We start from the raw sequence: 27,640 nt of genomic DNA, 5'->3' as shown, positions 1-27,640 counted from the left end.
AAGGGAACTTCTAAACTGCAGCGTTATTATCAGGATGCAAAAAACACAACACCCGGCATGCAGGCTCTCCCAACTCATTCCTGAAATGCAAGCCAACACCACGCCAGCTGCTGAATGAAAACCAAGTCTTACTTAGTTGCTTCTGATGCTTCCCTCAGTTCTTCATCCAGTCTGCATGAGCAAAAAGCATCAGTGTAGAAAACAAAACAAAGAAAAAAAAGCAAGCAGAGCGTGAGACAGTCACCCAGCAAAGCAGAGCCAAACGTAAGTGGAGCGGATTTGCTTTCAAAAACTGTCCTGTGGAGCCCTGAGAGACAATCCTTCAATTAAATATGGCGTCATTTCCTCCCATTCAGTGTTTACATATATTTACTTTGCAAAATCCTTCATAATGGTGGATATGAAAGTTGCAAGGAGATCAGAAACATGCTGGCTGAATAAAGCTGAAAACATCCACATCAGTCTGTTGAGTACAGTTAAAGTTAGCTTGCAGCTTGGGCCACGTCAGGGATGTATCTGTTTAGTAGGTTTCAGTTGCAAATTAGGTTGACCTCAACAGCTTTACACACAAGACAAAGACTGAGGATGGTATACACCAGGGACTGATGCAAGGACTCTGGTAGCATGTTGAGGTCACCCACGAATAAGACACTGGTGCACACACACAGAGGGTCCAGCATGACTTGTAGATCAAGAGATTTTTACCTCACACTTCTCTTATGAGATTTCTCTTCATCGTACCTTATGAGATAAAAAATGGATGCAATGAGGAAAATGAGCCAACGGATGAAAACGAAAAGACAGGTCAATGTTTTAAAGAACAGTCAGAACATGAGAGAAAAAGCCTACCCAAATAATAATCCCATTGCATTTTGGGAGTAATCTTATTTTAATTAGATATATAACCAATGATTTAGGATTTCTAATGTTAGACAGCCAATCCTCATTATTTACAGATTTTGTTTGCAAATTCACCTACTTGCTAACCTTTGTTTGCAAACCCCAACTCAAGACCTGTGGCACTTTCATGATCACTTGTAGGTGGCCTTAGAGTGGCAGGAAATGTGCGCCACCTGATGTGCACTTGCCCAGCTGATGTGGGACAGGTGAGGCTCTGCCTTCTTGTTTCAGCTCTCATGCTGTAAACACGTGTTCTTTTTGCCATCTATTAAGTGCCATGGTTTGGGGTTTGTTTGTTTGTTTTGCTTTTTGTTGGTATTTTGCCATTTAAAATGGCCCCCAAACATAGTGATAAAATGCTGTGTAGTGATCCCAAGCACAAGAAGGCTGGGTTGTACCTTATGGGGAATATATGTGTGTTAGATAAACTTTGTTCTATAGTGTTGTTGGCCATGAGTTCAATAATAATTAATCAGCAATATATATCTAGCAAGGTATCTTTAAACAGAAACACATAAAACAAGGTTATATATTGATTGGTTGATGAAAATGTGACCAGAGGCTCAAAGGAACCTAACCCTGTACTTCCTCTAGGAACAACAGTTTAGTATTTGCTCTTTGGTGTTCTAGAGCATCACCCCAGCAAATAACAAGAATTGACTATAATCAGTGACTAGAAGTTTGATTCCAGATTAGGCAAGTGCTTCTTTCATTTAAGCCCTTTGATGACAAGCTCCATCCCAGCTGAATATCGCTGCTGGGATTGGCTGAGATTAGATACTCTGAATGTTACGCAGTGATAGGATGGAGCTATGGCTTGTATCAATTTGAAAATGGCATAACATGAAAATGAGGCAATGAAGGCCAGTAACAAAAATGGCAGAAAAGCCGACCAGAGGAGACGGGTTATGGAAGACAGGAGATAACATGGATTCATGAGGAGGGACATGAGTGGTTGTAAATTTCTTTCTCCAGAAGAAAATCTTTCCAAATGGGACCCTTCCGCCTGAAGTGACTTTTTAATGGAGCCCTTGGAAACAAACGTGTGTAGATGAATGAAAAGGGCATGTTTAACTTTTCAACTAAAGTTTCTCATATGACAGCGCATTTCTAAAAGCAACATGATTATAATAAATAACATTCTGAGTCATCAACTTCATGCCAGGAGGCTTTCTGAATGCTTTGTGTACTTTGTTTTCATTCAGTCCTCAGGGCCACCCCATGACCTACACCTCACTTCTCCAGTACCCCGAGGCTGAGGCTGAGACGCAGAGAGTTTTCACATGTTGCTTAAAGTCTCAGAGACACTTAGAGGCAGGCAGGAAGATTCACATCTAATGCTAAGCTTCCAAAGCCCATTCTCTCATATTTTCCCAACAGCCACCCCATAGAAGCATTTCTGTATTTGCCTAGAGTGCGGACAATGCTCACTTCCACTTGAAAAGAGGGTGTCCTTGTCATTTTTTACAAATAGAGACAGTATTATAGGAGGCCAGTGCTCCAGTACTTTCTTTTAATTTAAGAGTAGAAGTTGATTTCTGAGATGGGGTGCACCATTTTGAAGCAGCAGGCCGGAGCTGTGAGGTGTGCTGGTTGTGGGAACCTTAAAAGCTAAAGGAGATGAGAGCCATTGCTGAGACTTTATGAACACTCTGATTCAGCTGAGCCAATGGCCACTCTAAGCCCCGTCAGTACCCTGGGTTCTTGCCTGATGCTGGGATTTAGAGACATCAAATGCATCTACTCCTGAGCTTTGACTTTGGATGGATACATTAAAGGAGGAGAAGGAAAGTACTAGGAAAGGGCTCAGGAACTTGGGTGCCAGCCAAACCTATTCTAGTTCCATCTTTCCTTGTTCCTACTTATACTCTGCACGAGCAACTTCTCTTTATTGACGTGTCTTCCCATATCTGTAAATGATATAGAGCGCACTTCCGAGCCCCGCACGGCAAAGATACACAAAAATGAGAATCCTTCCCTTTCAGTTTCTATGCCTTTTTTTTTTTTTTAATGAGGACTATTTTTCCTATGGGGGTGCCCAGATTGGAAGGTCCATTTTTCTTATCCATCTTCTGAAGAAAGATGGGGTATCCTTGTCTGTTTTCTTTGAGCTGATGGTTACCTTCCTCTCAATTTGATTCAAATAAAAAACGAGGGAACTAGACACAGTGAAAGAAAACACGGTCCACAGAAAACAATGGTTCTTTGTAACCATGAAACAAGAGGAGTGTTCACTCTCCTGTGTCTGTGTTTTTGAGTCCCAGCTCCAAGTGGTTGTTTAGTTAACTTATACTCCTATTTTTGTAGCACAATCCTGTGGCCTTCAGCACCAGCGCTGGTGCCTTAATTACCCTGTGCTCAGTAAGGAACTGCCCGTAACTGCTACTCACCACTCAGCCTTATTTTTCACCTGAAGGGAACTATGAAGGAAAAGGATTCAGAAGAAAACAGAGAAAGGTTACTTCCCCTCCCCCCTTCTTTCCCTAGGATCATGCGGACAAATAACTTTATATAAGGCGATAGAGAAATCCGTGCTATGCTCACACCCGATTGTGTCTGTGTGGAGGGGGAGACACAAGTAACAAATGTGCTGATTGTGTTAAATTTATGCTTTCTCCAAAATAATAGCAAAATTCAGAGTGAAAACGAGCACTAGTCAATACTTCCAAAAGAAGATTATGTGAAAAAGGATCTAAAAGAACAGAACAGTAATCTTGAGTCCTAAGCTATATATATATATATTACTGGAGAATATTTAATATTGGTTTTAACCATAAGATAATGCCATTTCCCCACTATTGAAGAAACGAGTTGTTTTCCAATCTCCTTTTCCAAACATGCAATATTTCTTACCAAATCTTCAGAACCATCAGGACTTACTTGATGATGCTCTCTGGAATCTGGATGCAATCCATTGGGATCAGCCCACTGAGCTCTGATAAGCTGCTGACATATTTAATTTTACTGCTGAATTTTGAACTAAAAAAAAAAGGAAGGAAAGAAAAATCTATGATTACTTGCTCCTTCATCCTGCCTAAGGTCACTGCCTTGTCTTGAAAATCCTGATACACTTAATACCTTGGCCCAGCACTCTCCTGAGAAGAAAGGATACATTATCTGAGTAGTTACTATGTGCCAGACACCAAGTGGTTTATATAAATTATCTCATTTATTGCTTAGTACAGGCTAGTGCAGTAGCCACTCTCATTATTCTCTTTGGAAAGATAAGGTAACCGAGGCACAGGTAAGTGGCAAAGCCTGGATTTACACTCTGGACCACACATCACATGACCTCCCGTGGTTCCTGCCACTCTGCACTGCCACTGGTTTACGGTTTGTTTGCTTGTTTATTTATTTTTAACAAACAAAAATCTTGTCATTTTATTCTTCTTTCTTTTTTTTTAGTTTTAGTTACATTTTAAATATTTTAAATTTTTTTCTGTAAAGTTTTAGTCTGAGAGTTCATTCCAGATGAACCAAAGTTAAAGAACGGTTCCAATGATTGGGTTTCAATCACAAACCACTTCCATCTAAATGATTAGATGTTTTTTTATAAGAGCGCATGTCTCTATTTCTGGTGTAATTGCAAACTAATTTTAAAAATCCATTATTATTCCGCTTGAACGGGAACTTGATCAAGCACTGAATTTCCTCAGATGGTTTCCAATGAAAAGGTCCTCCCCCAGTCTACTGGGACTGTGCTGAGCTGCCTGCCAACTGTACTTCCTTCTGTTTCAACTACTGTGCATTCTAGCAGGAAGCTCCTCGAGGTCATGTCTCTGTACATCTATCTTTCCATTTTACTTGCAGTTTTGACCCTGGATCAGTGGCTGTGCCTTGTGAGCAACTTCCTCCCCATACAGTCACTTCTAGCCCTCCTTGATGAGTCTTGGGTGAACGCACACTACCAATGATATGCTACACTGGACCTCTTCCTTCCTCCAGATTTTTGTGTGCTAGATTCAGGTTTTGATAAAAGACAGAGTGAATGGAGTGAGTGGGAGGAAGTAGGCACGCAAGGGGAAACCTCCATCTCCGGTGTTACGTTCGCTGGAATGTACAGTTCTCTAAACATGCCACCTCCTCTCCTTCTTGGTATATTTGTACCTGCTGTTTCCTCTACCTGGTTTTAGCGAGCCAATCCTATTAGTTCGGCAAAATTCACCTTGCCCAGCCGGCGTGGCTCACTGGTTGAGTGTCAACCTATGAACCAGGAGGTCATGTTTTGATTTTCGGTCAGGGCACATGTTCAGGTTGCAGGCTCGATCCCCAGTGTGGGGTGCGCAGGAAGCAGCCAGCCGATCAATGATTTTCTCTCATCATTGATGTTTCTCTCTCTCTCCCTCTCCCTTTCTCTCTAAAGTCAGTAAGAATGTATTTTTTTAAAAAACTCACCTTAAAGGCTCATTCTCCTGGAAAGCTCCTTTCTCAATGCAGACTATCAGCCTTCACTCTCCACCTGTGACCCCAGAACTCCCCCTCATCTTGAGTCATCACCCCTCATTGTGCTTTAATTGTTTATTGTATGCCTCTGTCTGCTTTGCCCTCTTTAAGGACAGTAACTGAGCTATTTAATTCATCAGTCTCCAACACCTAGCCCAGTGCTTGGCACAACAGACCACTCATTTTTAAAAAGGAATTTGTCATATACCTCTCTCATAGTAGTTACCCTTTTAGCATTTTACTTGCAGTTTTGACCCTGGGTCACGGGCTATGCCTTGTGAGCAACCTTCCTCCCCATACAGTCACTTCTAGCCCTGCTAAGACTTGGGTGAACACACACTACCAACAACCTATAAAATAGACCACAATACATTTAAGTGGCCTCTTCTTCAGGGCGTAAAAGTTGGTTACACTGATGTGTATTGATTCAGAAGGGGGATATTAAAAGAGGGTCTTACATGATGGAACTGTAAATACAATGTGTATGTACAAGTGTGTGGTCTTTAGAATTAGGCAGACAATTGGGTTCAAAGCCTGAGTTTCACTTCTATGTTACTTTCGACCTGGGGTTGACAAACTGCAGCCCACAGGCCACAGCCAACTTGTTAACTGCTTTTTACAGTCTTTGAGCTATGAATGCATTTTATATTTTTTAAATTGTAGAAAAAAATATCAAAAACAAGAATATTTTGTGATGTAAAATATTTAGAAAATTCAATTTCAGTATTCAAGTTTTACTGAAACACAGCCATGCTTATTGTTTATATATTGTCTGTGGCTGCTTCTGCCCCACAATGGTGGAGCTGGGTACTTGTGACTGAGGCGATACGGCCCACAAAACCTATAATATTTACTCTCTGATCCCTTACACAGAGGGTTTGCTGGCTCCTGCTTTAAACAATTTATTTGACCTCACTGATCCTCAGGGTTTTTTCCTATATCACGAAAATAGTAAATAGCACTTCCTTCAGAAGACTGTTATGAGGATGAAATGAAATAATGCACCTAAGCATCAATAAATGTAAGCCATTATTATATGTAATTTACCACAACACCATTTGCTATTATTGTTGTTGTAATTATTATTGTACTGAAACTCCCTTCAATAAATAATGTTGAATTTTAAGCATTTTCAATATTTTTATAGTAATAAAGATTTTGTGATTTATCAATAAGAAACATTTGTTTTATAAATATAAAGATTGAATTATTAAAAATCAATAAATCCATATCAGTTCTAATATTTACTTTTTTACACATTAAACTTTTTATAAGCTATTCACTGTACATGAATTCCTACTCCTTGTCAAAGTATTTTCTGCTATTGTTAAAATAAATGTTTCTTTGTATACTTTAAATATTTCATGTTATTTTTAAGGCAATTTGACATGGCATAGTAAAGAGCTAACCTTGTCAGAGGAAAATTAGGTTGAATCATGCCACTCAATTGTCGTAAGTAGAAAATGGGAATGTTAAATAATTATAAGTGAACACTGAGCAAAAAAGGTAGAATTTGGAAGACACAGTAAAATTTATGTTAAAAAAAAGGGGGGCGGGGATTTTAAACTCAAATTTTTTTCTCTAGAAGTAAGGTTAGCAGAATTTTGCTTAGGGATTCATTAATAACTCGGAGGTAGAAAAATGTCAGTTTATCCCTATGTTAGGCAAGATTTTATTTTATTATATTTTTAAAGTTCTCTAAAAAATGCATACTGTCCCCTTTGTTTAGCTGTTCCAAGTCTTTCTAAATTATGACATCTATCTTACTTTTCTTTGCAGTCCCAAAATGTAAGGGTATATAGCATGTGGCACAACATAAATGATGAATAAATACGCACTGAATGAACCAAAAGGAAACCTAGAATCCTTATGGGAGATTTAAAACAGCAGTCAACACGGCTACCCAGGCTCTTTACCTAAGTTTGGTGACCCACATGATATTTGTTCAGCAAAAATAGAACAATTAAGATAAGTCATGGCTCCCACTTCTGTCCTTGGTTTTTGTCTTTCTTTTCTATTGTCATGTTATTTTGTCTTTTCTATTCTCTACAAAATACCATGTATCACTTTAAAAGTACTATCTATTCCTTTTTGTAAGGTGTCCTGGAAACCCACCCCTTCATCTTTTATGTTACAGCAACCCACATAGAGCTCATGCTTTATAATGATTGGTGAAAGAGTCATTATGAAATAACTAGAGGCCCGATGCACAAAAATTCGTGCAAGAGTAGGCCTTCCTTCCCCCGGCTTCCGGCACCGGCTTCCCTCTGACAACCAGGACCCGGGCTTCCCTCCTCTGGCCGCCAGCAGGCACCCGGGATCTGGGCTTCCCTCCTCTGGCTGCCAGCAGGCACCCGGGACCCGGGCTTCCCTCCTCTGGCCGCCAGCAGGCACCCAGGACCCGGGCTGGCTTCCCTCTGGCACCGCCTTCATCAGGAATGACTTCCGGAAGACATCTGGTCTAATTAGCATATTACCCTTTTATTATTATAGATGCTCACTCTTAATTAGCAGCTCTCACTGGAGTCTAATGTATCTTTCCAGGAAAGGCAGAGTCAAATGTCTTCCTAAATGCCCTCTTAGTTTATGAATTCTTGTTTATAGGTCAATTAATATATTTTTAAAAATCTACTAATAATGCTTTTACTTTTACTATAATAATAATCAAACCTTATAAAAGGTCGTGTCACTGCAAGGAGTGTTCTGATGAACCAAGATGGATGAACAATGATGAACGATTTCAAATTCTTCCGCAACCTAGTTTGAAAAAGGAAAAACAGTTACTCATAACCCATTTTTAGTGGGAATTAAAACAGAAAGCATGTTCCCAAATAAGAATATAGAGTTCTAGGCAAGTTGCTATTACCAATAGGGAAAGTGTAGAATAGTCATAATTAATAAAAAATGCTTTTTGATATGTAATTTGAAACTTGTGATTCAAGCCTTATTTTCTCAGAATAAATGTAAACTAAAGTGGTTGTATTCACAGAGTCCATAAATCTATAACCGTCATGGCATATTTTTGCTTAACAATGCTTTTCATTTTTGTCAGCATTATCTTTACTATTTTGAAAAGTATACTTTTACAAGCAACTTAATTTATTTGATCTCTGAGTCTTGGTGTCTTCTTACATATAGTGAAAACAGGAACCATATATCAAGTGGTTGTTTGGCCTGCAGGTTACCATTTCAAGGTTCTTGATTTTCAGGCACATTTTTCAGCATTAGTAATGCTACTTTATGAATGTTTGATTCATTAAACGAATTTTAGTTACTGTAACAGGGCACTCATGTGCTGTTATGTAAGGAGCCACATCTAAGTGGATGCTATACCCATCATAGATATCATAAACTGGTATGTTTATTATGACAGTTTTCCTATACATGGCAATAATGTGTTTTGTTCTATTAAAACCCTTTGCACTCGCTTGCTTTTTTCTCCATTCCTTTATTCTAATGCTAACCGTGTCGAGTCACACTCGACATCCGAGTGCAAAAGGTTAAAACCAGTACAAATGAAAGTAAAGTATCTTGAAGAAGGGGCACCTAAAGGCACCATATGGGCTAGTGGTTAACATGAATTAACAGTGAATACTGAAATAAGAGCTCAACATTTTCCAAAATCACAATAGTCCCAATGCACATAAATAGCATCAAGATCACATGGCACCAGTAGAGAATGGTGGATGCTGGTTTACCAGCTCAAATTGCACCTTGATGTGGCAATAACATGCATAGTTTAAAGCATAGTTTGGTCATTTGGTCCGACACTACAACATTTAACAAAATCTGGGGAGGATTTGCTTGGGGCACCAAGTGACACTTGGATTAATATGTTATCATTTATTATCTCAACTCTGCATAATTCAATGTTCCTAAATAATTGCATTTTGGTAGACTAAGAGGGAGTTAGAAATAGGAATTATTGAGAAAATAAAACTAGGGATTAAATAATGGAGCCCACCTACCGTCTGTCAATCATCTGGTAGCATTTCTTCATCCAGCCCAGCCCTGGCATCTTCCGTCTTGGGGTTGCACCATTCAAGTACACAATCATATAATCTTCAGCTACCATCAACTCTAAAGTACTTATTACATATCTGATCACAGGAAGGAAGAGGAGTGTTTTCAGTGCCCACATGAAATACTTCATCTTATCGACACCATAATTAGATAACATTGAAATAACAGGGTGTATAACATTTGAGAATGGTTGTGCATATTACCTCTTCACCTGGAGAAGAATGCAGTTACCTAAGATCATTTCTGAGAGTGAGTACTGTTCATTTAAATAATAGTTATCTTTTTTTTTTTTAAATGCAGGTACACTAAAAATACGTGTGGGTGAGAAACCTAACTTTCAAAAATGTCAACAGTGTTATCATATAGTAAGGGCAACCCAGATTAAATAAGGGCAGATCTAAATGAAGCCAGGTCCTCATCCGTTGACTAAGAACATGTTATCGGTGAATAAATATTAACACTTCACCCAGAGGAAATGTTACAGCATTTTAAAATGCAGGCCAAGCTGTGTTTGTTTAGTTTTCAATCCATTCTACTGACAAGAGTGACTTTAAAGGTTTTAGTCTCTTGAGCAATGTTCCTAGACAGAGATTTCATTGGCTTTTTCTCAAAGGCTTAGCACAGTCTACATCATTTATTTCCTTTTATTAAAGATGCTGATCTGCCATACATGCCCACAGACATTAACTCAAAGCACTTTGTTGTAAGTATCACTCACAGGAAAAGATTTTCCATGACATAGTGGTAATCCGCCCGACTGCTGTCTGGCAGAAAACAGGCGGCAAACACAATGATGGCATTTAGGCCATCCCCATAGTATCCTGGGGGACAAACAAAAAGACATTTGTAACCAATTGAAAGCTTTAACAAGATAATATTTAACCTAAAGGATAAATCTGGAAACCCTGGCAAGTGTGTGGATATGGATGTAATAGATATATCTTTAATTGAGTATTATACAGACGGTACTTTTATAAGTATATACACATATAATTATCTCTTAGTGGTTAACATATGTTATCTAGAGTCTTAAATATAGTGTGTGAATATATTTGCATATATAGGGTATCCATATATTGTGAACGATTATATGTGTTATACATAGCCATGACTGGGTGTATAAGCACTCAACTTATCAAAGGATAGGAGCAACACTTTCTGTTTTATGGGTTTCTAATTTATATATTTTAAAAACGTAATTTATATAATACTTTTTTTCCTCTCATGGCTAAAAAAGAGGTCCAGAGTAATCATTTTCAGCTCTTTTAAGTTTTAACTTGAAGGGAAAATTTCATCACCAAATTCCACTACAATCTCAGACTCACAGACTTCAGCGACCAGATGCTAGTGAGTAGACAAGTAACAGTCTTGGCTTTGGTTTAGAGGATTGGTTCCCTGCAATCTCCAGGTGCAATAGACGGTGAGGGAAACACTCTCAGGTGAAGAATAACTGGGCACAGAAGTCAGAACCTCATCTCTTAGAGAGAGGGCAAACTCAAGAAGCGTTTCATAAAACTCAAGAAGTTTTATGAAAATATATGTGTTGGAAAAAACTGGAGAATTACTTCTTGGTAACATGGGTGGAGTTCTATTTGCAGAGGGTGGTGAGAGAAAAAAGGAGGCAGGAGATGCAGACAAGTGTGGTCATTGAAACTCCAAGGGCCAAGGAAAATGTAGAGATATCTCGGGACATTTTACCCACTTTGGAAAGCTCTGTTCCATCCTTTAATCAAGCTCTGTGTTCCCTTAGAGCTCATCTTTGAAATTCATGGCAGCGGTTGATCAGATCCCCACAGGTTTGTGTATGGGATCTCACATGTCTTCCAGACTTCAACATGGAAGCAATGCACTGTAGGGTCATGTTTTTATATCCCCTTTTAAACACTTATAATTTTTGTCACATAACATAGTTCTGGACTTCAGAATCACTACAGAGATTTCCTCAAAGCTCTGAGGGGGAGGACAGGACACACGCTCACGCCTGATCCAGTCCTCTCAGAACTCAGTGTGTCTCATTCTTTCTGAACTCTAAATACCCCTCTGGTGATGACAAGGCAGTAAAATACTGGCTGGATATAGATTTGGATGGGGCTTAACTTTTGAAAAGCAGTTTAATAAGATGTTCTCTACAAAGAGAGAATGGGATTCTACCACAAAAGAGGTGGAGAAGAGAGTGATACCATCTAAAAATATACCAAATTATGGGTTCGTGTGTATTACTAATTTGAGGTTGTATACAGTGTTTACAGAAGAGGCTACCTATGTAAGTCTACATCTGATGCAACACATGTTTGTGAAACAGGGTTGCAGTAGCTTCCCTCTGGATTCTTTGCCTTAGTTTCATCTTTTCCAATATGTCGATATTTGCCAACTCCTTTTTAGAATGTGATATGAAGGAAAACGACAGAAAGATATATATTTCAATACAAGAAGTATTTTTTCCTCCGAACAATTTTATTTAAGAAGCCTAAATAAAATGGAAATTCATAAAGGATAAGTTGACTTAGCTACACTAATCCTACACCATGAAGGTATGCAATGCAGACTCAGCACAATGAAAAAGGTGGCTTCATCAGAAGAGACAACAGACATAATGAATCCAGCTTTAAAAGCAGGTGCAAAAGCATCCTTTTGAAAGCATCTTTCTAAATGTAGCGGTCTGGCTGTCAGAGTAACTTCAAGATCATGACTGCTCAGTTGCTTTGATTTCTTTTTCTATTTCTGAAGAATTTCTATGAGGTTTTTTTAAAAAATGAAAGCCTGGAGTTTATGAAGAGTATTTCAGAGGTCGTCTTAAATGGCAGTTCAGCTCTGTGTCCATGCTGTCTGTCCTTGGAATGCTGTCATGTTCCCTGGAGTTCATGTAACCAAACAATGCTTAACCAACTTACCACCTTCTGACCATTGTCTAAGTCAGGAATGGCTCTAGGTAAAAATTACTAAAATTTACAAAGATGGCTTTTTGTACTTTGGGGCACCTAAACAGTTGGAAGGGAAGAAAAGAGAGAGGAAGGAAACAGGAGGCGAGGAGGAGATGTACGAAAGGACATGGAAGGAAAAGAGCTCCTCAGGAGAGTTTTCCAAGTCAAGAGCTGCTGCCATTGTTGTCAGGCTTTGGAGATACCGTAAATAGCAACGGCTGACTAAGTGCAATGACTAGAATGAGTGGACCACTCCCTCTTGTCCTGCACAGATCTCCTTAAGGGGATTGGCTAACCCGATTGCTATTCTAAATATGCAGCTTCCTCATGTGAAGTTGCCCACCAGCAACTGCATGATGCGTTTGAAATTTGGGTTTTAGAAATGTGTATTTTATTAGCCTCTCTTCTCAATGACCATGAGGTGAATTCAGGGCATGCGTGCTGAGGTGCATGAGCAATCCCACCATGGTGCCTCCTGGGACCCTCTGAAGCAGTGATGCAAACCTTACCTGAGGCAGAACACACAGGCATGAAAGGGACGTAACACAAGTTTGCTGGCCCGCAAATGGAATGGAGACAGAAGGAAAGATGCCACAGTCACAACCAAAACATCACACACACATACACACACCAGCCAGTAACTCTTCTCATTCTTTCCAGGATCATTTGTCCAGCAACATGGCAGAGAAGGTTACCTGAATCTCCTATAATAAAAGAAGTAAAAAAAAAAAGAAAGGAAGAAAGAAAGGAAACTCCTTGTTACAATGCTATGGCACAAATGCCCTTGGTCATTTAAATATATTCTCTGCTTCAAGTTCAAAAAAGCCAGTTCTGGCCTCAGAGTGACCCCACGCTGCTGGCGGATCCAAACCACCCAGCCCTCTCTTTGCTCTTTTTTATTTAAGCAGATGGCAGGAATATTGGTCACCCTCTTATGAGTGATGAAGTGATTGAAGCCCAGAGAAGTTACGTGATTAATTACCAAGATCACAAGTTAATTCCTGGCAAAACTGGGTCTTGAACCCCGTTATTGTAAATGTGTGCAGGGCCTCTGACAATAGCTCATAGCAAGGTCACCAAAGCAGAGGACCTGATTATTTGTTCAAAGACTGCTCTCCCACACTGATATCCCCAACTGGTATGGACACTTGGTAAGGCCTTGTTTTCTAGTTAATTCATGCAGCTCTTTTAATCATCCCCAACCCTCATCTTGCAGTTGCACAGAGCACAACAGCTGGCACTTCTCCATTGGCCTGAATGGGAAAACATCCTTAGAGCAAAATGCAAGGCACCAAAACAAGATCCCCATCCACAATGGGGCGCTGATTATTAAATGCTCATCAGAAGCCAGGATGGCCAACTCCACAGACTGGTAACTAAGGAGGACTGCCTTCTCATCACTAAGGTCTAAAAACGTGGTGTGAGTTTCCAACACAGAAGACAAAGCTCTGGCAAATTCAGAAGCAACATCTGAACGATCTTTGCCGACAGAGCACAAAAGCTGTTCAGGGCAGAGGAAGAGGCGGCATCTCGCTGACGGGCCAGATGGGTGCAGCCAGTGGCACACTCATGCAGGCCAGCGCCCAGAGAAAGACGAGGTGGAGCTGGGGGTAGGAAAGGTGGCCTTGTCTTCCAAACTGGACAGTCACACAGACAAAAACCGAACTCAGCAACGGAACGAAGAGGAGCTAATGCCAGTGGGAGCAGGTGGCAGGGATGGAGGGCGCAGCAAACTAGGTTATCCCTGAGGACGTGACAAGCAGAAGCGAGGGCTTTTTCTGTCCCTACCGTGCTGATGACAACCGCTCTCTCCTATTTCGGGCAGCGGACCCACCCGCACAACCCACATACTTTCACTGTGGTGGAAAGAACAGGCAGGTGGGTGTACTGGAGGGACAAGAGGTGTCAGGAGAGCAGCGAAGCAGGGAGCCTGCCTTCTTTATAACCAATGGCTCTTCAGTTAAGACCAAGGGGGTAGAAATGTATAAGTATTATCACTGTTCTACACTTTTTTGTCCTTTTTTTTAGAATGAGCACAGGCTACTTTTATAATTAGCCTCTGATTTGTTTTTATTTCCAAACAAATCATACCTCTGTGCCCAATGGGTGGTGCAAAGGAGGCATGGCCTTCTGGGAAGATCTGGGTGACGTTCAGGCTGTGGTTTTCATCCTAACAAAGGGTTGGCTCTTTGACCACTGGTCTGTCACCTCCGGGAGGTCAGGCCAGCTCTGTTCTGGAGGGCGATGGGGAAAGTTTCTCTCAGAGGAAACGGCCCCAGCCCACAGCACTATCATGGGGACATATTGCCATTTCAGGCCACACTGTGAAGCAGGAAAAAGGAAGGTCATGGCTGAGGACACCTATTGGCATTTTCCTTCTCTGTCACGGTTGGAGTCCCTGGGTGGTCGGATACTTACCTGCAGGGAGCCATGCATAGGCTGGAAAGAGGGAAATTTGCGGGTGGAGGGAAATTTGATTGAAAAAACACAATGTCCTTCTGCTAGTTAGAAAACAAAAGCTAGGAGTTTAATGTCGTCCCAAGATGCTTATTTCCCTGTCCTGGATGAGGAAGAGGGAAGAACGTTTGCCTTGTCAGCTCACACAGTTCCGGAACAGCCGAGTGGTCAGGGGGTGCCTCGGGACGGCAGGGAAGGAGCGCATGCAGCAGAAAAATAAAAAAGCCGTCGATGCTTTCTGAAGTTGACCATGTTAAATGTGTTGCTCATCTGACTTGTTGCGAATCCCAGATTAGTCCAGGCTCTGGAGCTCCAAGAAAGCACTAGAAATACGAAACACCGCTTTTCCCTCTCTCCCTTGCCCCCTCACTAGGCACGTGGAGGTTTTGGCTGGAACTGGCTGTTGTCAGGCACAGGTGTAACGGAGTTTAGAGAAAAGCCAGTCTCAGGGAGGGGAAAACAATGACAAGGCTGAGTCTAAAAAGATTTCCCAAAGCTTCTGAAGAGGATTCAAAATACTATTTTGTAATTAGAAGCAGCTCTATTGTAGTGATTTACTGCAGGCTACAAAAAACGATTCACTTAAACCCTACAACCAACCCAAATGAATTCTGAACAGACATTATGAAACTGGACAACTCCGGCTTTCAAGAAATTCGCATAGAAGATTGTAACTATCAGATCTGTGATATGAAAAGCATTTTTCACAGTGGAAAGTTATTTTTGCATAGTCGGCTTTGCAATGTTTATAGAATTGGGTATGAAGCGATATCTTTAGCTCTACAGTCCCCTAAACACTGGCTGCCCAATAGGGTCTGTGGGGTGTCACGCTGCAGAGAACTCTAGTTTCATTTTCTAATAAAAATATAAGACTGCCTGTTCCCCTGTGCCCAGACCCACACAGAGCTGGACTACCTCCGTGAGAAATGACTCTCCTGTAGGGCTCGATGACCTTCATGTCAATCCGCTGCTCTTGTTCTCCAATCACCACTGTCCTCCACAGCCGGTTGTCCTCCCGCTCCTCTTCTGCCGTATATTCCGGGATAGACTCGGACTCCTGGCCAGAATCTTTGTTGGCTGTGGGATTCTCTGTAAAGGAAGCACAGAGCCAGGCTTCACTGAAGGAGCAAGACCCTCACAGTTGAGGCAATTCAACAGCCAGCTGCCTCCTGGCAGAGTCAACCTGGTGGAACGGCCTATTTTATACAAATCACGTAGACGACACTCAGGGAAGTCTGAGGATTCACCGACTGAACAATCAGATCCATTGCTAAGGTCAAGCTGAGGGTGGGGACAGATGCAGGGCTAGAGCTGTGCTGTGTCAGCAGTGGTCCAAGAGGGTCTAGGCTGTACCAGCACATCCTTGGTCATATAGGATGAAGACCACAGGCCTTTCTGATGGGGTAAAAGGTCCACATAATCCTGTGTTCCTTGGGCCACGTTTCCTGGTGTATCCTGAGTGTGCAGGGTCTTAGTCTCTTGATGATACCACTGTCTAGACCCCTGCTCTGAGACTCTTACAATGGAGCCGAACCTCCTTCCCTATTTGGAGCATATCTGGACATAAATTTGATATACTTCCTATGAATTTTTCAAAACATGCTAGAGCAGGATTTTACAGTAAACACAAGAAAGTAACTTTGTAGACCAGAAATGTTCCAAGGCCCCAAATTCTCAAGACTCCTATTTATAGGTGCATAAGGCAATACAAAAAAGCCCACTGAGCATCTCGGGGGAGAAATTTACTACCCACTCTTGTGCATCCAGAAAAAGCAATCATGTTACATTTTTTAAAAGAATAAACAGCAATTGTTTCTATTTTTACTTGAAGTACTAGCAGAGTTTAACAATGATTAATCTTTGTAGGTTTAAGTAATTTGAAGGAAACGATTATTGATAACTTTCAAAATAATTCTGTGAGATATTATCTAATTTTTCTTTCTTTTAAAAATATGTTTTTATTGATTTCAGAGAGAGGAAGGGAGAGGTGGAGAGAGAGAGACAGAAACATCAATGATCAGAGAGAATCATCAATCAGCTGCCTCCTGGGGATTGAGCCCACAACTCGGGCATGTGCCCTGCCTAGGAATCGAATGGTGACCTCCTGGTTCATGGGTCAACATTCAACCACAGAGTCACACCAGCTGGGCTATCTTATTTTTCCATTCAAAGAAATGACCTTTGATTTACTTATATTCTTTTTATGGGACTTGGATAATAATAGCAATACTTTGAGTACCTACCATGTGTCAGGCACAGTAGTGGGTATTATACTAGACATGATACCAATGCAAAAACTAACTGAAGTAGTTACCTTGCGTCACAGAGTCAGAAAACAAATATAAACAAACCCTGACCTTTTCTACTCTTCTAAGCTATCACATTGTAACTCGAATGTGTGCTTGTCTCATTCTTGTTTATTTTACTATGAGGCTGTGAGTTCCCTGGGCTAAGAAGCTCTGCCCGACCTTTGATATTCATCTCCACACTTAGCTTGGAAACCTGCACAGAGTACTCAATAAAAATGGGGAGGGTGAGTGGGTAAATAAAGCTTTGACAAGTTCCTGGAAGTATAGGTAGTCTGTAAGGAAGCCACAACAAAGCTATTATGCTCTGGAAGATTCCATAAGACGCATTCAAACATGTCTAGTTTACCTGCAACTTAGAATAATAAAATGAAGTCCAGTTGGGAAGCAATCCTAGGCTTTTTTGCCAACACCAACAGCTACCACCACCTACAGAGCCCTGCCTCTCCCGGCCTCTTCTGTGTTCCCACCAGCGCTCAGCAGCTCACTAAGGATGGAAAGCAGCAGCCTTTGGCTTCAGATCAAGCACTGTGTTGCTGGTATAAATCCATCATCTGCATATGGAATCCCTCCCTGCTTCTCCCTTCCTGTTTGGGTTAGGGCCCTGGGATGCTCCTCTTAGCTCCCTTCCAGGGACCCTGTTTTCCATCTGGTCTCTGTGCCTGCAGAACTCTGGGCTCTGTTGTTGGTTTGTCGTTTGATGCTGCTGTATACACAGGCTCTCCCTTGCAATGAACTCACCGTCCACCAACCCCTCTTCATCCTGTTTGAGACTTTTTGGCCTGTTCTAAATTGGCCTGGGTGATCTGTGTGGGTTGTTTTCTGCATGCTTTACTGAGGTACTTCATTTCAAAGTTTTGTATATTCTTTTTTCTCTCTGATTATAAAAGTAAAACACACTCACCCTGGCCAGTGGTGCTCAGTGGTTAGAGTGTTGGCCCAAACAGTTTAGGGTCTCGGGTTCGATTCCCGGTCAAGGGTACGTGCCTGGGTTTCTGGTTCAATCCTTGACCCTGGTCGGGGCATGTGTGGGAGGCAACCAACTGATGTATTTCTCTCACATCAATGTTTCTCTCTCTCTCTCTCTTCCCCTCCCTCTCTCCCACTCTCTCTAAAAATCAATGGAAAAATATCCTCAGGTAAGGATTAACAACAATAACAACAAAGGTAAAACACACTAATAAAAGTACAAGCAATATAGAAATTGATCATGAAAACAACAAAAATCTTTAATGTCACTCTCACTCATTGTTTGATATGTATTCTTTTTTCTATGTGCATACGTACACATACACCTTTCCCCTCCAAATGTGTGATTATTCCAGATATTCTGCATGTTCTAGACACACTGTTCTATAATGTGGTCCTCTTCAATAATATCACACAGGCCTCTTTTTGTCTCAATGTATATAAACTCTGTTTTTAAAGTAGCCTTAGAGCCCTGGCCGAGTAGCTCAGTTGCTTAGAGCATTGTCCTGATATGCTGAGGTTTTGAGTTTGACAGTGTCCTCACACTGTCAAAAACATTGGAGCTTATCAAAATTTATAAGCCCTGACAATTTAGGGTGAACCCTGTCTCTTTATTGTTTTAATTTGTATTTATTTATTAAAGAAGGTGAGAATTTTTCATTTTGTTTATTTTTTGTTAATCCTCACCAAAGGATATTTTCCCCCCATTGATTTTTAGAGAGAGCAGAAGGGAGAGAGAGAGTAACATGGATGTGAGAGAGACAGTCGGTTGCCTCCCAGCTGGGATCGAGCCTGCAACCCAGGTACATGCTCTTGCCTAGGAAGTGAACCTGGACCCTTCAGTCTGAGGGCCAACACTCTAACCACTGAGATAAACTAGCCAAGGCAAGAAGGTGAGAATTTTTTAAAAAAAATATATTTCTTTATTGATTTCAGAGAGGAAGGGAGAGGGAGAGAGAGATAGAAACATCAATGATGAAAGAGAATCATTGATCGGCTGCCTTCTGCACCCCCCCTATTGGGGGTCGAGCCCACAACCCGGGCATGTGCCCTTGGCCGGAATCAAACCTGGGACCCTTCAGTCCGCAGGCCGACGCTCTATCCACTGAGCCAAACCGGCTAGGGCAAAAGAAGGTGAGAATTTTTAAGTACTTATTGGTTATTTATATTTCTCTCACTGAATGGGAGGCACTTTTAAGTCCCTTACCTATTGTCTTTATTGGTTTATGGGAGTTCTTTATATAGAACTTTGTCACGTAGTGCAATTATTTTCTTGTCTTATGCTTTCCTTTTAAATTTGTGTTTTTTTTCCAAATCTACACTAATAAAAGAGAAACATGCAAATTAACCATCACTCCACTACACCCACAGCCAATCAGGCGCAAGTATGCAAATTAGCCAACCAAGATGGCGTTGGCCGCGGAACTGGAGCGAGCAGGAGGCTTGGGTTGCCCCCGGCAATGGAGGAAGCCAAGCTTCCCGCCTGTCCTGGCTGGCCCTGGCCTCCGCTTAAGGCTACAAAGTTTCAATTATAGAAGATAAATAAATCCCAGATACCTGCTTCCAGGGCCCTGGCCTCCACTCAAGGAGGCACTGAAAAAAAATAAAGAAAAGAAAAAAAGGAGGGGCTGGGAGCCTGGATCACCAGGGGGCATGGCCAGCCTGAAAACAGCCTTCAGCTCCTCACCCAGGCTGGCCACACTCCCAGGGGGTAAGGGTCCCCGCTGGGGGGCTTGGCCAGCCTGCAAACAGCCATCAGCCCCTGACCCTGGCTGAAAAGGCACCCCAGTGGGGACCCCCACCCTGAAGGGGGTGTGGCCAGCCTGAAAACAGCCCTCAGTCCCTCACCCCATCAGTGGGGGTCAGTTGGAGGTGATCAGGACAGCAGGGGGGCAGTTTAGAGTGAGCAGGCCAGCAGGGAGGCAGTGGGGGCGAGCAGGCCAGTAGGGAGGGGAGGTGGGAGCAATCACACTGGCATGGGGGCAGTTGGGGGTGATCAGGCTGGTGGGGGTGGGGGGCAGTTGAGAACAAGCAGGCCAGCAGGCAGAGTGGTTAGGGGCAATCAGGCAGGCAGGTGAGCAGTTAGGAGCCAGCAGTCCTGGATTGTGAGAGGGATGTCCAGCTGCTGGTTTAGGCCCAATCCCTGTAAACCAGCAGTAGGACATTCTTCGAGAGGTCTCAGATTGGAGAGGGTGCAGGCCGGGCTGAGGGACACCCCCCCACACACATGCACGAATTTCATGCACCGGATCTCTAGTGTAAATATAATATTTTATGTTGTTGACTCTGTCCATTTTTATTTTTATTTTTTTATTATCTATAATAATAAAAGCATAATATGCTAATTAGACCGGACAGCTGAACGAACTTCCAGATGTCATTATGGACGTTCTTCTGGATGAAGCTGCGGCAGCGGGGGCTTAGGGGCGATCAGGCAGGCAGGTGAGCAGTTAGGGGCAATCAGGCAGGCAGGCGAGCAGTTAGGAGCCAGAGGTCCTAGATTGCGAGAGGGATGTCCGACTGCCTAAACTGGCAGTCAGACATCCCCTGAGGGGTCCCGGATTGTGAGAGGGCACAGGCCGGGCTGAGGGAACTCCCCCACCTATGCATGAATTTCGTGCACCAGGCCTCTAGTTGTATCATAATAAGAAAGGACACCTCTACCTTAAGAATACGTATATATACACACACATTTTCCTACAGTTTATTTTAGAAAACAACAGTACTATTACTAATTTTAGTATAAAATTTTGAGGCTGGACCATTTTATGAAATGTTATTGCTAATGTTTCAGAGGGTGAGAGCTGGCCAGTTGCTGGGGTTCCTTCTCCTTCCCCACCTCTGAGGACTGGGGCAAAAGAAATTATTTAAGGGCTAGGGGTACATCTCTTAAGGTTCATTTTTAGAAGTCCACAATATAAGCTAGTAAAAAGTAAAGCTAGCTTTATTTACTTCCTTGAATTAGTAATATCCACCCGATCTTAATAACAATTCTTCTATAACTATAAATTACCATCCTCCCCCTAGCCATCATTTTCTCACTATTGTGAACATTTTCAGGTCTCATTTAACTCTATCCCCAGGTCCTCCAGATTTCATTTTTGGTATCATGCCATCTCCACTAAGAAATGCTTGATTTTCTTTGTCTCTTTTTTCTCAGTAACCAATTTTTCTCTCTGGCCACTGTTGAAGTCAATTGAGCCTGGTACACAGGGGAAGTGTCAACTTGAACATTTTCTCCCATGTTTTGTGAAATGACTTAGTACACAAGCTCTTGAATGCTATACAGACCACAGTAAGGAATCCACCATTGGTGTCATTATGGACTAATTAGAAATTATGTCAGCTGTGGCCTTCAGTTGGGGACGTACATCTAGGGAACGTGACTAGCTGTCTCTATTGTGATCTTGCACTGATCTTACCTAATAATAGACAAACATGCAAATTGACCGCACCTTCGCTACGCCCACAGCCAATCAGAGTGAACAAGATGGCGGTTAATTTGCATATGCGAGCGCTGAGCGGCCTGGGTCCCGTAAACATCCTCCGGACCCAGGCCACTCCAAGACTGTAGGCCCACGCTTAGACCCTGAGCAGCAGGGGTCCTAGAACGCGGCCTGGGTCCTGTAAGGGTGCAGGCACCAAGGGGCTGGGTCCCGCAAACATCCTCAGGACCCAGGCCAGTCTGAGCCTGTAGGCCCGCGCTTAGGTTCTGAGCGGCAGGGGCCCCAGAACGCGGCCTGGGTCCCATAAACATCCTCGGGACCCAGGTCGCTCCGAGCCTGTAGGCCCCTTGCTCAGGTCCTGAGAGGCAGGGGTCCCAGAACGCCCCCTGGCCACTTCGAGCCTATAGGTGCAGGCGCCAAGCGGCTGGGGCGGGGTGGGAACATCCCGTGTCACCATAGTGCCCCCAGCCGCTTGGGAATGCTCCAGCACCAAGAGGCAGTTTGGGTCCATGCCCCCAGCCCGGCGCCCATGATGGGGGGCTGGCTGCTGGCCTCTGGGGTGTGTGGAGACCCCGGCGGCCACCACTGCGTGCGGCCCAGGGGTCCCTGCATGCCCCCCAGCCTGGCGCCCATGGTCAGGGCTCATGCAGGAGGCAACCAATCAAAGTGTCCCTCTCACATTGATGTTTCTCTCTGTCTCGCTTTCTCTCTTCTACACTCTCTAAAAATCAATGGGAATATATCCTTAGGTGAGGATTAAAAAAAAGAAATGCATATCCTATGAAAGACACATCTTGAAAATGCCTAAAGAAAGTTGTCATTTTTTCTTGGTGAAGGGACTGGAGTCTGTGTTGATGAAAACACCTTGGTGGCTGTGGTGACTGGCAGTGGCTGCAGCAGCGGGGTGATGGGGCTGGTGCCTTCCCCTGATCAGCCCGGTTGCCTCCTACAAAGGGAGGCCAGACTTCGGATTAGGCCCACTCCCTGTGGGCCATCAGTAGGACATCCCCTGAGGGCACCCAGTATGTGAGAGGGGGCAGGTTGGACTGAGGGACCCCCCAACCCCAGTGCACGAATTTCGTGCACCGGGCCCCTAGTAATGTAAATAATCTTAAAAGATGTTATGTTTAAACTTTTTCTTGTTAGAGGAAAGACATCCTGTACTCAGTAAACAAGTTTCTAACATTTTTATGGTGATAAAAAGCAGGCAAGCAATACATTTGAATGTAAAAACTCATCATACAAAAGTACAAAGAAAAATCAACCTTTCAGACCACACCATTACAGCACAAGGTTGCTTGTGAATAAAATAAAATAACCTCCACACTTGATTCTTTTATATGCAGAGTTAAAACATGGACTTGATTTTATAAGCTGCTTGCCTGCTGGCTGTGAAAATAGTGAAAGACAGCAAACAGGGAAGTTAAATGTGGTGACTCCCTGACCATCTAGAAAAATTCGGGGTACCTTATTCACAGAAAAGACTCTAGTTACAGGTTAGTTTTAGAAAAGGTAGCTTAAATGCGGTGACTAAACACCACTTAGGAAGAAAAAAATATAAAAGCACAGGAGTATTATAACATTCTTATCAGAAATATTCAGGCTAAAATTCTTTATCATTTTTCCATTTCTCTTATGAAATGCCTTTGCTGAGATCTGGATTATGGTAAAAGTAACTTTGCAGTTGGTTTGGAAAACAGAACTAGGTCATCATCTTTTCTGACCTTTGGATATATTGAAGTTTTTAAGGTTAGTATAATGAAGCATTAAAAAGAAAACTCAGATTTCCTTTAATAGAAAGACTGACCTCCTAAGTCCTTCACTACCTACATATTTCTCATATCTTTGGCAATTGTAAATATCAAAGGAAATCCAACCTTAATTATATCAGCACTTTGATGATATTTTCCAACTATTTGGACACAATTATTAAAAGAAAATTGCTTGGAAGTAAAAACCAATTTAACATCTTTTGATAGTGAAATTCAAAATTTTTTCATTAAGCAAAATCACGGTGTAGGAAAATAAACTGGCAGTAAGGGTTGGTCATTAGCTACTGTGAAAAACAGGCAATGACTTGAATGTCTTTCAAGAACCCTCAGCCATGAAAATGGCTGAATAAAAGGGTGAGTAAATGTGAGGGGGTGCTGTCAGGGTTGGCTTCAGATATATGAGCACAACTTAGTAAAAGACTCTCTCCTAGTCATTGTCAATATATTTATCAAGAAGCAGGATGGCCCAGGAGGCAAGGACAACAACTCGGGGCTTAAATGCTGGCTCTAACATTTACTAGCTGTGTGATCTTAGGTAAATTACTTACCCTCTCTGTGCCTCAGTGTTCTTATCTTAAAATAGGGAAATAGCTATTCATAGCATTGACATGAGGATTAACATAGTTAATATTTATAAAGTAGCTAGCATAGATCCTGGCACATAGTAAGCACTATGAAAGTATTCATTAAATAGAATAAATCACTGACCAAACACTTTTGGAATACTGTGCCTTAAAAACTCCAGTTTTGTTTAGAATGTATATGCCCAGTTCCAAATGCTCACACAAGAAACCCAAAACACATGCAGCTTTTAAGCACGGATTTCATAATTTGGGACTAAAATGTATTCCATCCCTTTCAACACAGTCAGCTATCCATGTCTACATGTTTATAAAATACAGCTATTCAGATAGACTCTGTGTTTTCAGTGTTTGATGCTTTTTGTTTAAAAGTGTCTAAACATTCATCTTTCATCTGACAATCAGGGTGGACTTTAACATTCAAGTTATATTCAAATTCTGTCCTTTGAATTTAAGACCTAAAAGTAGGGTTGTGGCTGTTAAACTGGTTCTCTCAGCATAACTGTATTGACTAAAAAAAAACTATGTCAGCAAGTGGCAGCTTTAATTACCAGTGTGTTCAGCCACTACCACTTTGCTTGGCAGTTTGACTATTTATAAAAATAAAAGCTTCAGATGTGGTGTGATAGAGCTCCCCAGGGCAACAGGAAAGTGCAGGGGGAGGGGCAGGAGGAGCCCACAGGGTCACGCCACAGCTGTCTTCTGTGGGATTGTAAATCAAGACATGATTCACACATGTGAGAATATCTTAGCAGGAAAAGGGCCGGGGCAGCTGGGGGTCGCTGGGATGGATGGAGTAGCTGGGGAAGAACCTCTGAGATGGTAGAAAACAGTATGAATGGAAGCCCTTCTTTGGCCTCTTATTTGTGTATTTCAACCTATAGGGTCAAATGCCCAGACGACTATAGAAATTCAAAAGCATGACAAAAATGCAATATAAAATCACTACTTAAAACAGCATAAACTGCCAAAACCGGTTTGGCTCAGTGGATAGAGTGTCGGCCTGCGGACTGAAAGGTCCCAGGTTCGATTCCGGTCAAGGGCATGTACCTTGGTTGTGGGCACATCCCCAGTGGGGGGGGTGCAGGAGGCGGCTGATCGATGTTTCTCTCTCATCGATGTTTCTAACTCTATATCCCTCTCTCTTCCTCTCTGTAAAATATCAATAAAATATTAAAAGTGTATTGTGTGATTCAGCGACTAGAAAAAGAAAAAGAAAAAAAAAAGCATAAACTGTAGAATTAGTAGTTTACCCACTTCTTTTTTTAATTTTTTATTTCTTTTTATTATTAGCTTGAGGAGATAAAGCCTTTCGCTCTGTGATGCCAAGGACTCAATCTGTGCTGGTCAACCTTGTAGTCCCTGGTGGCTCAATGACCATTGGTTGAATTAATTCACTAATTTGATGAATGTCCTAATTATGTTCCCCTAGGAATGACACTGCTGGAATGAACATGGCTCTAAAAGTCAGGGCATCATTTAGTAATGGTATTTTAATTTTTTTTAAAGAGCAAAAGTATTTTATTTACTTATTTATCTATTCTAATTGAATTTATAAAAACTAACAAAGTAGAAACATACTCTTGCCCTCTTCTACTTTCCCCCACCCCCCTTTCCCTCTGGTAATGGTCATACTGTTGTCTGTGTCTATGAGGGTTTTTTGTTTTGATTTGTTTTTGCTTAATCCCTTCTCCTCTTTCACCCAACCTCCCAACCCCTCTTCCTTCCGACAGCTGTCAGTCTCTTCTCTATACCTATGGGTCTGTTTCTACTTTGTTAGTTTATTTTGTTCATTAGATTCCATAACAAACCCCATATCATTGAGCAAGAGAAAGAATTAAAATGAGACTGATATTCGTATTAGGAGTGTCTGTGTTTGATGCAGCAACTTTTTATTTTCTCCCTTTTTATTCTTCCCTCACCACAGCCTACTCCATTCGTCCTTCCCTGCCCTCATGGATCAGACACTCTAGTGGGAAGAGAAAGACAATAGACATGCAGACAATTAGTTAAATAACATGATTTCAATTAGTGATATGGAAAATAAAATGAGCACTAGGATAGAGAGTGACTGGATGGTGGGGGTGGGGATCTGAATAAAGAGAAGGGAGCAGCTATGTAAGAATCTGGGAGAAGAACTTTTCAGATAGTGGAAGCTTGTACAGAGAAATTGGTAATTCTCTGCTTCAAATTTTATCTTCCTTCCAGATTAAATTCTTCTTCTCTGCAAACCCAGCTCCAATTTTCTTACAATACAGCATGTAACAGCCTTCCCTCAATCCCAGTGCCTAGCATAGGTCTGGAATAGAGTAAGGTTTTAACAAAAGAGCAATGGCTATGCGTGACCTTTGACAAGCTCTAAACTGTCAATCACAGCCACCTATGAGCTGAGATACAAATAGAAGCTTCCAGAAATCACAGAAAAGAGCCAACAGCAACAAAATGGGAGGTTTGTTATTAATGCCACTGAGATAATCTTTCACTTTTCACATAAAGTTGGCCTTGCCAACTTGGCAACTTACCATGCCCAGTGTACTCAAAAGAATCAGCTTCGTCAGGGGTGTCGAGTTCGTCCACATTGATATCGATTTCATCTGGACTGTCCAGGTTATCATCTGAGAGAACAGACCCTTCACTCTGGTCCAGAGAAAGATTGATATTTGGGGCTGTGAGCTTGATTCTCTGAGGATGAGGGTCATTAAGATCCAATGAATTGGGTGGTTCTAAAGAAGAAACAGAATAAACACATCAGGTATTAGACCATATACATGACGGCCAAGAGTGATTGTGGGACCCAATGGAAAAACACCTGTAAAGCCTTTTTAGCGAAGGTAGACCTGCTAAAAAAATATCCTTCTCTGGGATTTAGAACCCCCTTCTTGACCAGTGGCCTCAGTGCTGGCTTGTCTCAGCCCCATCAGCCCTGGCCGTGTAGAAATAGGAAGTGGGAGCCATTGCTAAATTGGCAGAAAACTAGTTTTCAGAACTGCCCTGCTCAGATTTCAGAACTTAAAACTGATGTAATATTAAATTTAATTTTATGGTGTGTGTTGTATAAGAAAGACAGTTAAGCTTACATATAACTGATCATGGTTCATGCAGACTAATCCTATGGAATGGAGGGTAAGAGTTTTATCTGCTATGTTCACAGATAGCCCCCAAATACTTTTCTTCAGCTTCTGATAACTCTGCAGATGATGTGCAGTGATATTTCTTTGGCTAGCATTCTTCCTTTCTTTATTTTTAATAAAACTGAGGTATCCTCCCAGATTACATTTTTTAAAATTATTGAGCAGTCATTACATTACTTCTTATGCCAATATTGTTTGTCATTGGTTCCCATACCTTAAGGGGATGGTCTTATGTTAAGGCTCCTGGAAGTAGCTGCTATATTTTAATTGTAATATGTATATCTTGCCACTAATGTGTCATTCACTTAACAGAAGAAGAGCTGGAGAAGTAATTTTTAATCAAGTTGATCCTAATTAAATATTCCTAAAAATAGAAATTTCAGGATTCTCTTTCACAAAGTATTTTGAAGGCCTTCTGGTATACCTCTCAATTCTGGAATTCAAATCTGGTCTTTTCATAAGGAAGTTAACACCGTTTTGGTTTTTTTTGCCATTAAGATGTTCTGTATAGAACATCACCCAAACCATGTTACGTATAATGTTTTTATTATTTGAAAAAGTTTCTAGTGACCAATAAGTTTGAAAAACAATGAATTTCTATATTACAGAAATTCTCAGAACAGTACTATCCAGAAGAAATCTTTGTAACAATACAAATGTTAAGGAATTGAAATAAACCTAGTGTATCTGA

The 27,640-nt window shown here is 41.7% G+C and overlaps 1 protein-coding gene across 4 annotated transcripts in view; it reads right to left on the bottom strand.

Annotated features, from left to right (window-relative positions):
* The window catches only part of PRUNE2 (prune homolog 2 with BCH domain), a 210,245-nt gene that overhangs the window by 13,278 nt on the left and 169,327 nt on the right, over nucleotides 1–27,640 (bottom strand). For 3 of the 4 annotated variants that reach the window (XM_079790483.1, XM_079790485.1, XM_079790486.1), the window contains 7 exons: nucleotides 26,341–26,541; nucleotides 15,660–15,833; nucleotides 10,085–10,187; nucleotides 9,312–9,443; nucleotides 8,014–8,100; nucleotides 3,781–3,879; nucleotides 706–741 (listed from right to left, as the gene is read on the bottom strand). In XM_079790483.1, coding sequence (XP_079646609.1) covers nucleotides 706–741; nucleotides 3,781–3,879; nucleotides 8,014–8,100; nucleotides 9,312–9,443; nucleotides 10,085–10,187; nucleotides 15,660–15,833; nucleotides 26,341–26,541 — 832 coding nt within the window. The remainder of the gene's footprint in view (nucleotides 1–705; nucleotides 742–3,780; nucleotides 3,880–8,013; nucleotides 8,101–9,311; nucleotides 9,444–10,084; nucleotides 10,188–15,659; nucleotides 15,834–26,340; nucleotides 26,542–27,640) is intronic. The other variant, XM_079790484.1, reaches the window with a different exon arrangement.

The sequence above is a fragment of the Cnephaeus nilssonii genome (assembly GCF_951640355.1).
Source record: "Cnephaeus nilssonii genome assembly, chromosome: 14".
NCBI lineage: Eukaryota > Metazoa > Chordata > Mammalia > Chiroptera > Vespertilionidae > Cnephaeus > Cnephaeus nilssonii.
The sequence above is the reverse complement of the archived record's forward strand: the minus strand, read 5'-3'. Positions and strand labels throughout refer to the sequence as shown.